Source organism: Poeciliopsis prolifica, unplaced genomic scaffold, assembly GCF_027474105.1.
Source record: "Poeciliopsis prolifica strain line A6 unplaced genomic scaffold, Auburn_PproV2 SCAFFOLD007, whole genome shotgun sequence".
Classification (NCBI taxonomy): Eukaryota; Metazoa; Chordata; class Actinopteri; order Cyprinodontiformes; family Poeciliidae; genus Poeciliopsis; species Poeciliopsis prolifica.
Genome location: NW_026562382.1, coordinates 2,665,524 through 2,685,116, shown reverse-complemented (window position 1 = coordinate 2,685,116; position 19,593 = coordinate 2,665,524). Strand labels below are relative to the sequence as shown.

Sequence of the window (19,593 nt, the reverse complement as noted above, 5' to 3'; positions counted from 1 at the left end):
GTGTCTGTTACTTTTTGAAACACCTGGAACAGCTGTTGATGGTTGTAGACAGTTCGTCTACGTCTCCACGTCCTGGTAATTGCCAAGAAGATAAATATACCTGAATTTGCAGCAAGGTCTTCTTGGTGTTAGCTCTTCATGCTAAGCTACAGCCTCTCTGTCACCACATGTTTACGGCATGCGTCTCTGCATGTTCATGTCATTCCTGACTGAACATGGACGCCGGCGTGTCAGAAACTGCCAGCAGACGTCCAATACAGTCAAAAGTTTCCATTTTGTTGAACACAAAGCGTCACCGGATCATATCATTGACATGGACAAGACCTCCCTCATATCTGACAACTTCTAAATAAATGCAACGATTATTATTTATTTGTGAAGCTCCTGGCGCTTTTTGCTCAGAGCCCTAAAAGTGGACGTCTGCTGTCTAAATGACAGCTGCTCCAGGTCACTCGCAGGTTTTTCACTATTTCAAATTCTAATTCCTGTAAACTATAAAATCAATCTTCATTACTGACCACAATGTCATTTTTAGGGCTTGTTTTGGAATCTGTACGAATGAAAACAGCTGCAGCAAACAGATGGACAATTTGAAATTGGACCCTGGTTCTACCCTGACTGCGTTTCAAATGGGAATTCACAAAGTGGTGCAATCTGCTAACTTTTTTTTTTTTTGCAATGTTTTGCATGTGGGGTAAGCTTTATTTTTGCATCAGACGCCCTGGATACATGCAGATGCAAATGATGATGGTCTTTAAGAATGCAAACTAATTTTCTACAGCTGTAATTTACACACAAATAAATGCAGAATTTCCCCTCAAAAACACGGAGAGTCCCTCATTTAAATGTGGGACGTATGTGTCAATGGAGGGAGATGCTTTTTGCTAGGGAAGCGCAAAGTATAAGGTTTATCTCCTGATAAGTGGACCAGAATAAGCCAAATTTCAGCTTAACAAGTCTCTTTACCATCTGGTTTAAAACTCAAACATCCTGTCTTTTTCCAAAACAATCAACACACAACATAAGTGCCACCAGCTGACGTCTTAACAACACTCTTTGGTGTAGAAGCTTTTGAACTGAAGAAGATTGATACTTCCATTATTACAGTGAGGTCAGGAGGCACAAATATGTAAGAAGATGTTTAAAAGGAGTTCAGATTCAGCAGATAACAGGAAGGCTGAATGAAGCGCATTAAATATTCTCCGTTTTATCTCTTTGAGCTTTAGCAATGTGTCTAAACATGTTGGCAATGCTGGAAGCATTTTAGCAATATTATCGTTATAGGATCTACACTGTCTGACAATAACCCACAGAGAGAGAGTGCTGTTTTATTATTGGCACGGATTGGCAGCTCAAGGTGTGCACAAGCCTGAAGGCGAGCCACAAAATGCGCCGTAGCACGTAAAATAGCCCCAAAACCGTAAGCATCAAGATTCCTTCGGTGAAAAAGATATTAATTCATGACACTGATGTTATCTGCTGCTTGGGGAAAAGAATTATGGAAATGTCAATGGGCTGTAGAAAGGCAGGCAACGCACCATCGATCACAGCTGCATCAAAATAAAATCCAATATTAGGACAAATGTATTCGGTCCGGCTCTTTGAAAGCCGCGTCTGGTTTACATGGCAGAAAACCGCTGCAAATATGAAACACGGCAAAATTTAAAACTCCAGTGAGACTCTGTGGATATAAATATGCTTCTTATCTCTTCGTCTTCTCTGGACATTGAGTGGGTGCAGTAATAGTCCTTATCTTTTGCAATACCTCAGAATCTCGCACGACGCTATTTCTGTGATCTATAAGCGAGCCGTTAAGCCTACGAAAGAAAAGTAAGCTGAGCAATCAGACATCTTGAGGTGATAGAGTTGCCTTATTGGCGGCTGCAAACGCAGAGCTGTACCTGCGTCTGCCACTTACTGTCCGTTTCGCAGACCACCGTCCCGTCATTCGGACAGAAGCGCGTCTCCACCTTCCTGCGCCCGATCTGCAGCTCGTGGGGGTCGGCCAGGTGGGCCCGGCACATGTAGCGCATCCTCTGCTCCTGACGGGCGCCGCCCTGCGTCACGTTGACCGGCATCCAGGGCGTCCAAGGCGTGTTCCTCTTCACCTCTGGACATGCCTCCAGGTTGCAGGCCTTGTACTCCTGAAGGTCACAGTAGAAAGTTACAGACAAGTTTTATTCATAGGTGAAAAGCAGAAAAGTAGCATTTCCTAAATCAGATTAAATTGGGACGCAAAGAAACGCTGTATCCTGCTGACATAAAAAGTATCAATTTGGTGTGCGTTTAGCTGTCTTTTACATCACTGCAGATTCATTTTCTGTTGGCTTAGATTAATATTTTTTTACCTATTCTGTTGCTGATTCAGCATCCTACATACTTGCAGTTTTTCTTAAGCTGGTTTTAGCTCAAATCATCACCATCACAATAACTATCTGTGACAGCTGGTCTGAGGCGTTGGATTTTCTCCAGATGTGTTTCTGTGGCTACAACCTCTAAATTGGATACAATAAAAGTCTTATTTACGTTTAGAAGAAGCTTCGTTAGCCTTTTTGCACGTGAAAAGATTTCTTTCTAACGTTAAAACAACCTAGACTCGTTTCAAAAGGAGTGTCTTTTCTTTAAGAAATGTGGAGTTGTTCATTTAATTTTATTTTTGATTAAATGGTTTTCTGGAAAAACTTCCTTCTAAAAAGATTTTCTAAATATTCAATCTTTCTCCAGCGAGGAATATTGAAAATATCTTTTAAAAACGAAAACCTTTAAGCTTCAAATGAGGGCATGCATGTTCTTTCTTTCTTTTTTGTTGCACACTAATGTCACTAATGTTTATTGGAAATGAAGTTACTTTAACATAAACTAACATTATTCAGCATCAGGACATCAGGACTGGGTTATTCTCCCTCAATGTATACAAGAAGCATCCTTTGTGCCGCATTTATTGATTTAAACATTTGTAGTTGTGACTCTTTCTTGTGTCGTACTTATGCTGCATGTCATCAAAACCTTCATCCGTTTTCTTTCTTTTCAATTTCTTGATGATGGTTTATTGACTTTTTCTTGCTGAATCAAAACTCATGTTTAACACTAAAATGCCAGGTTTTGCATCAGTTTATTTGTTTATTTCATAGCCACCAGTTCTGATTTTCTGGGTCAGAGTGTGTTTTTTTTTTTTGTGAGTGTGTTTTTCCTACCAGCGCACATCCTGGACAGGTGTTGCCATTCTCACAGGACCGGACCCTGGAATGGACGCCTCCACCGCACTCTGTGCTGCACTTGGTCCACGAGGCCCACGGCGTCCAAAAAATGGGCTGAGGACACGACACCCCCTCGTTGCAGAACCTGTTGAGAAAGCAGCGGTGGGAGGTGCTCAGTCTGCAGAATGTGGCTGAAAATCGCCAAACGTCACCAGAAAAAAATCCCATTTAGTTTCCATCGCACTTGACGGCGAAGTTAGATCAACAGCTGGTCAGGCATTAAATTACCTGCCAACATATTTTGAGACATAACATGAGAGAACTCAAGTACCTTTCTTTTACCATTCAGCCCTAGTCTGTCTTCAAACCTATTACTGCAACATTCAAGAAGTTTGTATAAAAGTATTTTTTGGATGAGTTGAACATAAACACAGGCAATGGAGGTAAAAATGGTGATATGAATTGTTGTAAGGAAAGATAAGAGTCCTTTCTAAATATAGTTAAAATTAAAACATTGTTTTATATGATGCACAACTATGTAATTTAGACACAATGTGGAAACTTCTCTAAATATGATTAAGTCCAGTCGCAAAATATGACCATATTTTGTGGATTTTAGGATCCACAAAGCTTAATTGCTATTTGGTACCAATAGCATTAAAAAAATTATATATTAAGTGGAGTTAAAGCTCCTTCTATGAATTAAACAACATGTATCAAGCATTTTTGTTTGTGCTTATGTTTGAACATTAAACTGTCAATGTAGTTTCCTAAGGGAATCATTGCAAAAGTTTATTTAAAAGTGATCATTTTACCGTTCATCCCTGCTGGGCCCCACGCACACGCGCCCGCCGTGCCGGGGTGACGGGTTGTTGCACGAGCGCTGGCGCAGCTCAAAGCCTGTGCCGCAGGTGGTGCTGCACTGTCCCCACGACGACCACGGCGTCCAGCCTCCGTTTCTATGGCAACAGATGCAGCTTTTATCCAGAGACCTGATTTTTCTACCAACGACTTAACATTGTTTTCTCACAAGGCGCTGATACCATACCGAATCAGAGAATACAAAAATAACTTTTCAGCTCTGCCTTTTAACTCGCTGTTCTAATTCTGAAGAAAAATAAATAAATAAAAAACGAGCTAATTCTGACTAGGAAACATTCCCTCAATTTGCTTAAGTGCTTTGTTCCTGGGAAGCTCTCCTCGTGATTTAATTGCCACTCTCTACAAAAGCACAATTTAATCTCCAGACCAAGGATTCAATCTGCCATAGCTATCCAGTGGAATGAAAGGGCTTTAACTCTTTGTCTCTCTTCTGTGATCGGCCCATTCCGCTGCAGACAAGGGAAGTGAGGAATTTCTCCGGGGGAAACTTGATGTCACCTAAATGGCAAACTAGAACCTCCTGTCATTAAAATCAATGCTACAATTATGGTGTGATGCCAATGAAACAATCTGTAATCGTAGCTTTGTGATTTTAGTGACGCACCGAGTCCGGTTTGTTTGGATTTGAGACAAAACAACTCTTGCACACTCAACTCTTCACAAGTGGCCATTTTAAATTATACATGCAACAACTACACTTTACTGAACCTCTGTGTGATAAAATAAAAATGGTAAGATGTATATCTTGTGTCAGGGAAGTTAGCGTGTGCTAGAAAACACTTGTTTAGTTTAGGTACCTTTCTTTTATCTTAGTTAGCACATGCTAGCAGCGTACTAGCTAAATGAGCTGTAATCTGTTTCTCCTCTGAAGTGTCATTTTCTGAGTTTGGAATTGGAAATTCAACAACAACGCTGCCAAAAGTTGGAATTTGAGGGAAATGTCCTCCACACACTCCAGAGGTCAATTTCCAATATGGCTGCTCAGAGATACAACATGGTAGTATGAAATAAGTATTAGCTCAATTTACATCCCATGTAATCAGTCATGCAAATTATACTGTACAACCTCAATTTATGAATGTTTATACAACGCAAAGAGAAATACATCGCTTCACAGTATGTAGCACAACTTAATGAGTGGTTTTCCAATTTGCTACTGGAACGCCCCCGACTTATAATACCACACTCCAGCTCCAACAAGATTCTCCTTTATGATGCCAAGGAATGAGTTTCTGATTGTGTGCATTTATTTTGAAATGCATGTGTGCGACTTTAAGCCATTTCAAGTGGCTAGAACTTTGCAGATGTCCTAATTTATAACTCAGCACAAATTATATCACGGCTGCAATAAACACATTTTTTCTTCTGACCTGGAGCAGTTTGAGACTTCAATGGTTGGCCCTTCGCAGGTTTTGCCCCCGCACCGAGGGCCGGGGCTGTCGCAGGATCTGGAGCGACACCAGCAGGAGCTCACGCCGTCCAGCGCATCGTCGTTGCTGCACGGGTGCCACAGAGTCCAGGACCCGAAGCCGCCGTCTACGGTCTGGTTCCGCAGCTGGAAGACATGCGTCATTTTCACGGTGCACCGACAGAAAGTCTACCTGTCTTGTTATAAGCGACGTGAATTTTCGAGGAATGCAAAAGCAACTTACTTCACTCAAGCTACTGATGGAAAACTTAATTATTTGATGTTGTTTCATTTTTAAACTTGTCAGCAAGATATACATGATTGTTTTGAGTAATAATTCCTTAATCATGGTGTAAAAGTATTTGTCCAATTAGCAGATTATTGCAACTATAACATGGGTAAATTGTCTTGTAATAAGTCCATTTATCTGCCAACGGAGCAAATACTTTTTCACCAATATTAATATTTATTTAAAATGAGATACTTGTACATTAGTTTTCCCTTATTTCAAGTGTAATAAGATAATTGCACTAGAAACAAGACTAAAATCTCTTGGTAAGATTTTTTATTTTTTTTGCAGTGCATTTACACGTCCAGTCATGCAAAATCTTACTTTTCCTACTTTATATTGTTTTGTGCATCTCTTTGATATGAAATCACATAATTGCCAAGAAACAGACACTAAGTAATTACAGAGAAAAACAAGGTGAGTACAGTTCACAAGCCCAGTTCATTGGGCAAAGTAAACTAAGCTCCCAGATAGAAGGATGAGAAAAAGCTTCATGTGTTCAACACATGGCGGCTTCCTGACGTCTGAAGGCTCAGGGCCGCCCGCCACTGTTTATTGATATTTCAACAGAAGACAGACGCAGTGGCGTAAACGCTGCCACGTGCAGAGACAAACGATCTGCTGGGTTTGGGCCGAACGGCACGGAGCCCAGTGGATGCGTGCAGTAAACGCAGCGAGCGGGCGAGGTCGGTCTTACCGGACAAACGGTGACGTTCTGTTTCCACTGGCTCATGTTGGAGCTTTCCTCCAGCGTTGTGCATTTGCGCTGCCTGAAGTCCCAGCCGCAGTAGGGGTCCCTGGCCTCCAAGCACAGCCTAGGAAGACGAGTGAAGAAATGATAAAGATTAACAAAAGGGAAGACAAACTATCCACATCTGTTTGTTAAAAGTGAAATGTTTAGATTTTCCTATGATAGCTATTGAAAAATGAGATTAAACAAATGAAATAATGCGCCAGACCAGTAAAAAAGGACTTTAGGTTTAACTGTATTTCAGCCACAGAATTTAAATATCGACTCTTTATGGTAAAAAAAAAAACCCAAAAAAGGTTCAAATTCAGTTTTTTCTTCTCACAACCACGTCAATGATTTTCACGAGGCTCACAAAGTGTGAACGCAGAAACAAACAACCTCACAGCAGCAACATAAAAAACCCCTCAAAAAAAACAACTTGAGAAGTTGAAAAATGTCATCAATTCCAACTCTAACATTTCACATGTCAGCTGTGTTCAGGTAGTAAGAGATTTGGACTTTATGAAAAGCTTTTCCTTCTTCTTGTTTGACGTTGAGTCGGTGGCACACAGCAATCCGCACATGTATGTATGACAAGATCCTTTGCAGTTTAGATGCAAAGAAACTCAGAGTATGGACTGGATTTTCGATTGATTGGGACTGCTTACAACTTTGGATCGTTTTTGTTTTTGCCTGAGTTCAGAGCTTTTGATAATTTGTGCTCTGTGTTTTGATTACATCAATCCGTTCATAGTTATTTCCATTCATTGTGTTTAGTTATTCTTTATTCCCCCTATTTGTTCACTCCTCTTTGCCCCTCTGTGCCGTCTCCTCCTCGCTCTCCCTCAGCTTGCCTTCTGCTCTCTCCTCACAGCGGCATCTTTTTTCCTAATTAGTACCAGTCCATTGTTCCAGCAATCAACATGCCACAACTTAACCCCCTCTCCTTCAGTCACTCCTTGCTGGATCCTGTTGTTAACATCAGAAACCCAGTTCCCTCTTGTTCCTGTCCCTCGCTCCCAGTGTTCCTCTTCTTGCACTGCAAGTTCTTGTTTCATTTTTCTTTCGTTAAAAAGTCACTTCTGTTTGTCTGCCAATCAACACAATGAATCATGACAACAGTTAGCAAGTCCCACTGGTTTGCAAACTTGCAGCTGGAATGCAAGTTAGGCGAGATGAAATTCTCAGATCCAAGTTACGTCACCTGTAAAAACTAACATTGTATCATCGCTGGCCTGGGAGCCTTTGCATTGGTTTGTTTGCTTTGTTGGCTCCGCCCCTCTTTTGTGAAGCAGCTCCAACAACAATGTTGTATTTTTTTTTACCATTATGTACCTTATTCATTTGTTCAGTGTCAAATTTCTCAGGAAAGAAGAAGAAAGTTGGTGAACGTGAAACCCTGGTGTAAGTCTAAATGTTTCGACCGTATCTGGTACGGATGCAGCGCACCAATAAAAGAGCATTAAACGAATAAAAATGTTTCGCCCCTTTGGATTCATATTAACAACGCTGCGCATAGTACATTACCCAAACAGTGATTAAATATTTGTGAGCTCCTCCACTAAAACAGAGACTTAATGACTGCTAATTAAATCCAAAGCTGTTAATGACAAGGCTAAGCCGCCAGAGCCGATCAGGATGCCTGAGGAACATCGAATAAAAGGAATCAGCTGAATAACTCCTCTTCCTCTCAAAAGCTTCCCTTCGCTCTCTGCATGCCGCTCTCTGTTTACCCTCCTTCCCTCTCTAAACGTACTAATTACAGAACTGCGGCTTCGCCCTCAATACATCTGGAAGAAAAAAAGAGAAAAAAGGTCTCGATTCTCCTTTCCTGGCTCTCGCAGTTTATTTGGAGAGGCCTGCACCAGTCAGCCTGAAGACGGAGGAAAGCTGCGTGTGTTGCTGTCGTTGTTGTTGGAGGCCTTCGTGCCAGCAGGGCTAGAGAGCCCTGGTGAACCCGAGGTCAGTTTACGTCTAATGAAGACGTGACGGCTCAGTCAACACATCTGACAGGACTGAGGGAGCGCATGCGTTCAGAGAGCGGCGTTGCACAGCGAAGCCGGAATGAAGACGGCTTCCATGTTGGCCGACTGACTGTCACCTTGCGTGCGAGTCATTTTCCTTTTATGAAGTGACTCCATTACATCAACGCCGAGTGCCATCTCGGCAACAAATGGAACAATAATCGTAATGAGGTCGGCCACGCATTCACAGTTCAGTGAACATAATCGCTATTTCCCCGCGACGTCGGGAGGAGCTCGCCGCCGTTTTGGCTCAAGGTCGGCCATATTGCGTTCGCATTGACTTTGATGTGTGTTTCTGCTTCGTCATCACGGCCGAGGATTTCTCATTTGGCTTTCTGATTACCAACACACTCGACTATAGCACACGCCATTACAGGGTTCAGCTGAGCGTAAAAATTAATAAGTGCATAATTCATGTATGAGGCAATTATTAAAGAAGGATGGTGGCAGGACTATGAAGCTTAGTCGCTTTCAGAGGGCCTGGAGGCACAGGGAAGGGCATCTGGTGTTAGGGGAAGATACATTTACATTGAAATTTTCACTAAACTTTCACCAAAAAGTGGCACTAATTAAAATAAAAATGGAAGTAGAAACACACAAAGGAGTTTAAAAAAGAAGATGCACTCACAATTGCACTCATTGCAGCGCAACTGTGAACGGGAATCGACAGTGAATCTCACTTTCAGAAAAAATGAGTTTACGCATGACGCATCAGTAAATGCTTTAGGCAGAATGTCGACAAAATGGCCAAACCAATTGTTTTTGTGAAAAACAGTTAGTTTGAGATAAAACTTAACCTTTGAGGGTTTTTTGTGTGCAATATTTAAAGCAGAAGCTGAGAGCAATGTCAGACAGGGTAACAACAGGAAGGAAACTAGAACCAGTAGATTGAATAGTCTACTGGTTCTAGTAGATTACCAGTAACTGATTATTCAACCAGTAGATTGAATAATCTACTGGTTCTGCTAATGTAACATATTAGCCAAAGTTATGCATTGCACTCCACTGTCCTTCAAACAGTGCAGTGCAATATGCTGCTTTTGATCAGCTTATTACGTAAAATTACATAACGGGGTTTCCCCCAGGCTACGATGAGCCTGGCGGGCCTCCAGGCTTTCCTTGTCCCCGCCCTAGGCTAAGCCTAGTTTGCTTATTTTAAATCGGGATTTTATATACCACTAACCGTAAAGACGGTTCATGGTTGACGCATTGAACTGGGCAAAAAGTTCCCAAATTATGTCTACTTATGCATGGTATTATTTGTAAAATTCTTTTTTAAAAACAAACAAAACAACATCTGTACTACTTTGTTCATGACCCCCCACCCCCCAAAAGAATGTAAAGTCATTGATTGGTGAGAATACTTTAGCAAATCACACCAGTCTGTCTCCAAATGGCCGCACAGTTTACGGTTTCCATCATGAAATTTAAGAGAAATTATAATTACTGTTTATACATGGAGACTCTGGGACAAAATAAAACTTTACAGCTATTTGATTTTCTTCCATCACCATTTAAAGGCTCAATAACGAAGCGTTTATAGATGTTAAGCCGTAGAGTCCCTTTCTCTCTCCTCCTGACCTTTTCTCTTCAGCCGGCTCTTCCTGTCTTCTGTCAGCCAGCCAAAAGCAGCGACTGGTTTTACTGCAGCTCTGTAAAAGTCCATGTGGAGGAGAAGGCTCTGAGAAAAGCTTATTTCTGAGACAGATACTGTGAAGCCATGTCAGCCAGGTTGAGAGAAAGAGCCTACAAATAAAGTGGATGGCAAGACATACGTGCGAATGCGTGCAGCTGTCAGCTCCCTGAATAGCCTTTAAATATATGTTATAGGGGATATATTTGAACCGCAGATTCATGCCCACCTGGGAATCACCTTGACAAGTCAGACGATGGGGGGGCCTGCTGTTTATTTCAGAGCGGGGGACAGCCTATGGCACGCTACATCAAAACGGATGAGCCGGGCCATGTGGCCGGATAAATTCTGAAGCAAGGCGCTAAAACTCACCAGGTCGTTTAACAATGTGTCCGGAGTCTGGTGTCAGAAGATTAATCTGCCGCTTTCACGCTGGATGTTTAATTGGCTTTTCAAATTGTTTGTGAGTGCCGTAAAAATACGTGTCTGCTTTTATTACAGCGCCTTCAAAGACTAGACATAAAGCAACACTTCACCTCAAACGGCAGCGTACGTCACGGGACGACTGCAAATATGAGCTGATAGATAATGGATCGTAGTCATTGATTATTAGTTGTAGTGCCGGCAATGTTGCATCGCTGCATGCTCTGCTGTCCAGAGAGTCGAACTCAGTTAAGAGACATACGTGCGCCTCTCTAACTCTCTGCAACAACCCAGTGTTTCGAAGAGGAAAAAACCCTAAAATCTCCTGCTGGCGTTCTCAAGAGACCAGCGCTCAGACTCTCCCAGCCCTCTCTGCAGGGCTGGGAGTTGGTCCCCGGAGCCTTTTTCTCCCCACTGAGCCGGCCGTTTGGGAAGTCTGCTCATGATTAACTGGAAACACACTGAACTCCCGCCAGCGCTCAAAGCTAATACATCCAATTAAGCCCTGTTAGGGGCCGGCCCGCAGAATGACGGGGGCCGGGAAAAAGAATCGGGGAAACAAAAGTGAGACGGCTGACAGAGAGGAACCCCCAGGGGAGGAGAATCCCAGGAAACCAACATGATGGGAACGACCAAATAAGGCAATGTGACTTACAGGTGGACATGTAAATTGCATTTCAACTGTCCGTCAGGTTTTAGAAAAAAAAAGTGCTGTATGTGTACAGCATGTTTTACTGTCTGAGGAACAGAGTACACACTGACTCGCTCACACTTTTGCAATTTTTAGTTCAAATTATCACAATCTTCCACTTTCTCATCCTACTTAATTCATTTTTTGGAAAGCATTACACTCATAAAGGCAATAATGGCTTGTCATTGTATTTTATTGTATGTGCAATGACAAATTATTGCTTGTTTCATTGGAAATCAGGCCGTCTGGAAACTTGACCTTTACATAGATCTAGACTGTAATATTTAATATGTCTTGATTAAATATCACCAGAAAAGAAAAGACAACACCTTGCAATGTGTTTCATGACAACACATTCAGGGTATTATAGATATGTGTAAAGGTTAAAAACGTCTTTTAAAGAGGCTTAAGGAGCGGCGAGCTGGAGGTAAAGATCTAGCACCTGTGTGAATTTACGGAAAAAAAGGAGAAGATCAAGAAAGTGCCACAGAGAGAGTGAAACTGCAGGAGAGACCAAAAATGATTACACTGAGCCTCAGCCAGAACAAAGCCAGTAATAAAAGTAACAGCATTCTGGACCAGTAATAAATACATCCACTGTGTGAACACAATCTCTCTCTCTCTCTCTCTCGTTCACAGCCTCCCGGCCGGTGAGGTCTTCCTGTGATTGGTCACACGGGCTTAGCGGCGGTGGGCTCCCATAACCCGCTGGCAGCCGGAGCCGACAGTAAATTAGGTTCGCGGGAGAGCGGCCCGTAAGCCGCACTCACACAGAGACGGGCGGGGAGGTCCGCCGGTGCCGGGAGAACCTGCGGGAATCGCGCTTACGCGTAGAGGAAAACGGCGTTCTGGCGCGCAACGAACACAGCAGTCGGCAACAAAGACAAACGCATAAAACATTTTTGCAGACGCTGAAAGTCAAATGAGACTTGGCCTCCTTGGCTCACTGCTGCTGGGTCAATCCAGTCGTTAAACCCACTCTGTCTCTCTTAAAGAGCAACTTGAGTTAAATCCCTTCAGGACGAAAGCAGCAGGACTTTTGTTTTTATCTTGTGGTGAAACTTGACCTTTTGAGCCAAAGACTACATTTATTCCACTTCACCCTGGTATCAGTTGGGTGTATCTTTTTAGTTATATCTTCCAGTTTTCATTGGTTTTCAAAACTGTTAACTATATGACACACTATGTGATAGACGATGTGAAGCATGTTGAACTGCCGTGTTGCTGAAATGTGCAATACAAATAAACTTGATTGATTGACTGACTTCCGATTGTTCAATCAAGTCATTAGCATCTTGCATGTGGCTTCAAATTTTAAATTTTTTCACCACAAAGCAAACATGCACTTCTGTGCCTAACACTATTTGTGCCCAATCTCTTTCAAACCAAAGTGGAAGTGAGAAAATGGCAATATTGGCTGAAAACACTTAAATATTTCACTTCTCAGGACTCCTCTACAACTACTGTATGTTGAAGTCAAAGAACAAATATACCGTCCTCTAAATTTGAACAGAGCACGTTTATTGTAACGTAGTAGGTCAAAGGTCGCTCCAGGAGATTATTTATATTCCTAAGATGCTGCACACATACTGTTAAGCTTTGGCGCCAATTTTAAGGCCATTTCCTCTATGGAGTTTTTGGATATGTTCAAACAGATCCATGACCTCTGGCTTGATTTTTAAATTTTTTTTAATAGGCCCAACAAAATAGCATAAGAAGCATCTTTAGCGCGTCGTGCATGAGCCAGAGTGCTTCACAGTGCATGGGATGCAAAATATTGGTTTCATCGCTCGACAAGATGTTGCTCCATTTCTCAGGCCGGTCAGTGTGTTCCTTGGCAGCGCATCATCCCTTCAAGCCCACATTGTTTGTTCAACAACTGGACGTTGCAGTGGGTTCGTGCTGGTTGTCGGCGAATCTGATTATTGGCTGAGTTTTTGCCATTTATAATAGTAGTTTTCGGTTTTCTTTTGCATTTTCTGGTGCCTCGCTTCCATTTCAAAGCATGTGAGGGCTTTTTAGTGTTCTTCAATGTTCTGCTTTTCTTTATGCAACCCTCGTCCAATCAAATTTTAATTTAAAATATTAATTAACAGCGTCTGGAAAAACCATTTTATTCAGAAAGGGACGCACTGCACCCAGTGAGCCTTACATTGCTATTATTATCAGCAAACTCCTTTAAATAAATAAAATAATTAATCACCCATGTTATCAGTTCATTTGGTTTCTTGTTCATTAACCCTTTAATACCACAGTTTCAAATGTCCACCTGAATATTTTTGCTTATTTTAATTTACGGCAGGAGTAAAATTACTGTAATAACCACATCTTTCAGAGAGGACAATGTGTGGCAGAATTACGGTACTGAATGGTCGCTGATCCCTTCAGTCTGGAGGGTTAAGATAAAATCCTATTCTGTGTCAGACATTCAGAATTTGGTTTCCCAAACCTGGACTTTCCAAACCATGATTCAAGTAATAGTGTGAATGTGGATGCACTTTTCTTTTTTTTGCCTCGTATTGCAAGTTTATTTACTTCTATTTAAGTTAGAGAAGAAACCTGCCTAGTGCTGAAAGTGTTGGTGAAAGGTTGTTATTGGAGAGGAAGGACACACAGAGACCATAGCTGCTTCGATTGATTTATTTCAGACTTACTTTGTTGCTTTATGTTTCACTAAAACCAGAGCCCTGGTTTCAGTTCAACAGGCACAAGAACCAGAACCGATATCTGCAGAATTTCAGTGCATACCGTTGAGTATCATGGTTAGACTTTGGGTTTTAATCAGTGCTGTCAATCCATTAAAAGCCAGATTAATCACTATTAATCAGTATGCTTAACTTTGGGAACGTGAAATGTTAAAATGCCAAAAATGTTTAAAATATGTTTTATTGTCTCAATAACCAGACATCTTCATTTTCCAGGTCTTCATATTCGGAAAGGTTTAAGAAAAGTTTTTGTTTCAATCTTCATTTAGAAATGTTCACTATGAACTGATTTGTCTTTGGTGGAAGTAAAATTTACTGTTTTGTTCTGTTTTGGTACCAGTGGCCTCTATTATCGACAGGAAGGAGCAGAGAGGATGTGCAAAAATCAAGCTAAGGAACAGCACAAGACTGTATGACACGTCACTTTGAACAAAACAACTCCATGTGGGAGAGCAGAGCGTCTTTCAGGTCAAACTGGGCAGTGCGATCAATCCGCACCATGTCATAAACATTTTAGATTAACGCGTTAGCAACGACTGCCCTGGTTTTAATAGTAGTTCAACATCCCAACACGGATCCTTGCAAAACCAGCCTCGCCTCCGTCGTTCGTTAATTCGATCTGGTGCGACAGACATTCCGCTCATACTTATGTTGGATTTTTTTTTTCCGGACAATGAAAGTGAAGTAAAAGATCTGATGAGCGCAGTCAGCATCACAGCACCAGCGCGCTACTGAGGCCAAAATAAATCACTTACCTAACAGAGTGAGATAGAGAGATAGGAGCTGCGTGGAGGACAGAGTGGTGCTGTTAGCCAGAGGTGCCAATTGGCCGTGTCAAATGCAATTACCACAAATAGAGAACAAATACACACAGTTATGTTCACGCACACACACACACACACACAGAGTGTACACACACTAACCCACAAGCTGGACCATTTGTCTGCAAGCTGCCACTAAAAGGAGATAAATCAGTGGCAGATAAAGAGGTTTAGCAGCGGAAGAAAATACACTTGAGTTAAAAAGGATGATGCAAATCTCCGTTCTGTGGTCTGCAGCAAGAGCTAAGATAACAGCGACTTTTAATATCCTAAGCTATGAGTCAGCAAATAGACTTTAGGGATCATAAAAACTAACTGTTTTTATGAACGGCCAGCGTCAGATAACAGGAAGTCAGGCAGGATGTTCGAGAACCTTGACACAATCTGGCAGCTGATGAATCACAAGTTCACTTTCACTCACTGAAGCGAGTGTGACATCACCGTAGAAAAAGAAAAGGCTAACTAGGGCTGTTGTGAAAGAACATTTTAGTAAACGATTATTCTTAGGATTAATCGAGTAATCAGGAGAGACAGAGAAGGAGATTTCCCGACCAAAACTTGAACTTGGAGACAATTTAATATTCCAACAAGATTTGAAGCTCACACTAAAATATTTGACTGGAAATTTAAACAATGTCCTTTTTTTTTTTTTTTTTTGCTCCACGATCAATCCGCTCGGAAGGAAAACGGCTTTAAAAGCCTCAAATCACTGTGACATTAAATCATAAACGTCTGACTGACGAGGCACGTACACTGCAGTCTATCAAAATTCAGTCTGCTCTTCAAAACTAAGCAGCTCGCCTGTGAATAATGTCGCCTTAATGTGGCTGAAGTGTTTTTCTGGTGGGGAGAACAACGTGTGTGGCTGCCTTTCAGCTGCCGGAGTGTTTAAAAGCCGCGGAGAACATCCAGCTGTTCCTCGGTGTGTGAACGGGGACGCCGCATGTCTTCATTTAGGCAGGACGACCGCACACAATGCAGACGAGTCGGGTGGAAATCCATTCAGCTCATTCAGACAGCAGCACAATAACAGGAGCTGAATTTAGTGAAACAGTAGGTGGCTCTTTGTCCACAGAAGCCTGAGCCGCGCGTCCCCGGAGAAACGACTGAATGTTGGCGAACTGAAAAGAGAAAATTGTTGCCGACCTCTGCGCTCTAGTTGGTACTTGGAAAGGCAGGTAGTTTTCTTTTTTCAGCTCAGAAATGTAAATTATCTCCTACAGCAGTGATTTTTTGCAGGATTGAACAGCAATATTTAGAAAAACTGATGGCTACCAGGTTGAGATTAGCTTGCTTTTCATGTCTTTCATATAATTCCTCGCTTTGACTGAGTCTTGCGGTAGAAACACTGCCTTTCTGGTTCTGTGAATCGAAGAAACACTGTGTAGCAGAAAATGCTACAGCAAAAACCACCTGAAATCCTTTTAGATTGTGTCCCGATTGTTTCAAATCAGATGGCTTCCGGCTTTGCTTTGTCCTAGAAAATGTTGAAAGAAGCGTCTTTCTGTCCACCTAAGCTCTCAGTTAGGGCTGTTGTTAAAGAATATTTTAGTAATCGAGTACTCAATAAAATGATTTTACGCACTGAACGCCACAAATACTGATCCGGGCAGAACACGGCGCGCCACATAATAAAACATAATTTGACGAAACTTTGAGGCAGATCAATTTTCCTAGAGGACTTTTAATAATCGAGGTACTCTAATCAATCGAGGAATCGGTTCAGCCCTACTCTCCATAGCTTTTTTTTTTTTTTTGGAAAGATACGATATACTCAGCAAAGTCAGTCCTTCACAGCAGCAATAATGTCTACTGGAATGTGAGTGTTTTGTTCGGCTCCTGTATCTGCAATCTGAAAATGACCTTTCAGGATTTTTGGAGTGATAAATAATCCCCTTGGCGACATCAGATTAGATGATGCTCAAGGCTGATTCTAATGACTTGTCAGTGAACAACACCAAAGAGGCTCACTACCTTCCTGGAACAACTCCAATCACAAAAACCCTCAAGCAGTTTATGCAAAAGTTTACTTAAAACCCTTCAAGTCCCGGATGTAGCGCCGGCGATCCAGTAGAATTTCCAGTACCCGTAATTCCGCCACACGTTGCGCTATCTGACAAAATGCCAACGGTTTCTGAAAGCAGAGACTTTGAAAGCTTTCCAGTCAATATCAGGTTATTACTCTCCCAAGCCCCTGGAGTCACTCCACCCAAATTTGCAATATTAAATTTGGGTGGAGTTAATAAGTGAATTACTCGCCTATTAAGTGAGTAATTTCACCCCCGCAGGAGCAGGCAGTGAAAATAATCTGATGAAACGCTCTTTTAATAGACGGTAAATTGCGGAAATAACTTGCTAGGTATGGAAAGTTCCAGTTGTTATTTACCCACAGGACATATTTAAAGAGCTGCATACTATTAAAATAAGCAAGAATATCCAGGTGTAGATTTTAAATTTAGGACTTAAAATACCATCCTTTTGCTTTCTTTGGATGGTTGTTTTCAGTGAAACAACACATAATGCAGCCGGCGATACCCAAAAAAAAAAAAAAAGCCTCCTCTGGTGAAATTGCTCTGAGAAACATCTTATATATCGAACAACTCAGCAAGCACAAACTACACTAAGGCCATGGCTGAGGATTTTGGACGCCGGCAACGACTGACAACACGTTTTTAGCTGTACGCCATCGAAGATGAGGCACATGCTCATTATCTGTCTGCAAACATTTCATTCCACTTCAGAGAGAGGCCATGAACTGCTCTACTGCTCTGTCTTAGGCGTAGGTGTGTTTGTGTGCGTCAGTGGTTTGCTGCGCCTACACCGTGGGCTCCGCTGTCAGCTGCGTTTCTGCACTTCCCCACTGCGGTCTCTGAGCACATGTGGGTTTCTGACTCCGGGACTCTGGAGTTGGTCCGTCTCCTGGGAGAGAGCGCGCAGCGCGGCGCAGATACGGCTGGGGGGGAGGTGTGGAGACTCGAAGTGAGCCACGGTGCGGAGCAGAAAGGTGAGGGAGAAACAGGGGAAGTGAAAAGGAGCTGAACTGACAATATGTTGTCAAGTCACAGCTAATGCGGCGAGGTGTCAGCCTCAAACATAAGACCGTCACTGTCGCTGTGGGGGAGCTGGTGAAGTGTGTCATGGAAAACTTTCGAGAAAAAGCTGCTGCTGAAGAAAATGTAAAGTTTTTAATCCTCTGGGTTGTTGGAAATTTATATTGGCAACTTTACCAATTGGTGATTTATGCTATGTACATATAAACGCCAGACAAGTGTGTTGAGTGTTTTCATTGTTCAAGCAGGATATTTGACCATCTGCTTAAAGGGACAGCGTTATGTGTTTTCCAGTCAAACCGCATCACTTTTTAGCACAATAAAGTAACTATGTCACCTTCAGTTGTTATAAAAATGCATCAAATATCAAATATAGCTGATAAGAGATTTGATTTTGTAATTTAACGCCTTCAAATTGGCCCTTTGTCTCTTTTAGAAAGTTTGGGTCTTTTTAAAACTTTGTTTTCAAGAAGTAGAAGCTCCTCTATTAACCTTTTAACAATGCTTTTTTTTTTTTACCAGCGTCGCACTGAAACGTGGCTCATATAATGAACTCAGCAAATGCTCAGTTCCACCAGGTGTTTGCTAATTGCTGCTGGCTAGTCTGAAGGAGCTGAGAGGGGAAGTGGTGGGATGCAGTGCTCTGCAATGCTGAAGCTCAGACACTTGTGATCTGCAGCTCGGAGGAGGAGCTTCATCTCTGGAGGCGGAGCTAGGTCCTCCCAGCTGAATGGTTGCCATGGCCTGCCATGGCAACCATTCAGGATTTCTCAAAAATGCATGAAAGAATCAAAGCAAAACACTTGAAGTATGTTTTTAAAGAGGCAATAACATTCTAAGATAATATAAAGCTCAAAAAAGTTGATTTTACATAATTGTTTCAGCCCCTTTAAGAAAGGTATTCCCACAGCATCCTGCATCACCACCGTGTTCCACTCTGCAGGCGATGCTGGTAACATGACTTCTTTTTAGGTTACATCTGTGGAGCGCACAAACATTTGCAGTCCTGTCGATGGACGTCTGAACTAGGGATCTCTGCTCCTCTTTTAGGGTTATCTAGTCCTTCTTGACTGCTTCTTTGATTAATACCCTGGCCTGCCGGTTTAGTGGTCATGCCTTGGTTGGTTTAAGGTGGTTGACACTACTTTTATTTCCAGAAGATGGGTAGAACAGTGATCTGTGTGATTGTCAAAGCTTGGGATAAGCCTTTACAACCCAACCCTTCTCCACATTTATTTCTCTGCTCTGTCTGCCGTGTTCCTTGTTCAATGACAAAACTCCAAAGCCTTCATAGAACAATATAAATTACATTTCACACTGTTGGGATCTAATACAGTCACTTCTAAAGACAAGTAAACTCAACAGGAGGCATATTCATGCTCAAACGCTTTGAGTGCTGCTGCGAGCTGCTTCACTTTCACATCCATCCTTTTTTTCCTCTCCAGTCTCCTGATCTTATGCCACCTCCTTTCTTTTGAGTCTGACCAGATACGATCAGCCGTCACCTTCATTGGCAGGTTGACGTCTGTTGTACTCTGAAGACCGGCGTTCCTTAAGCTGCTGTGCATTTAAATGATTGTGAGTGCAAGTGAGCCACATAGGTGAAGTGAATGTTGCAAAGTAGGTCAAGGATATTCTGTCTTTCCTCCATCTCTCTCTCTTTTCCTTTCACGAGTGAAGGGCTCACTTTTCTTATAGTCTTGGCGCACATTAGCTTTTTTATGCTTCTAATGGCCTTTG

At 42.1% G+C, this 19,593-nt stretch overlaps 1 protein-coding gene across 4 annotated transcripts in view; it reads right to left on the bottom strand.

Annotated features, from left to right (window-relative positions):
* Window positions 1-19,593, bottom strand: part of sema5ba (sema domain, seven thrombospondin repeats (type 1 and type 1-like), transmembrane domain (TM) and short cytoplasmic domain, (semaphorin) 5Ba) — a 190,348-nt gene that overhangs the window by 21,206 nt on the left and 149,549 nt on the right. For all 4 annotated transcript variants that reach the window (XM_055031592.1, XM_055031593.1, XM_055031594.1 and 1 more), the window contains exons 13-17: window positions 6,474-6,591; window positions 5,450-5,634; window positions 4,013-4,156; window positions 3,195-3,342; window positions 1,919-2,144 (exon numbers count right to left, since the gene is read on the bottom strand). In XM_055031592.1, the coding sequence (XP_054887567.1) occupies window positions 1,919-2,144; window positions 3,195-3,342; window positions 4,013-4,156; window positions 5,450-5,634; window positions 6,474-6,591 (821 nt within the window). The remainder of the gene's footprint in view (window positions 1-1,918; window positions 2,145-3,194; window positions 3,343-4,012; window positions 4,157-5,449; window positions 5,635-6,473; window positions 6,592-19,593) is intronic.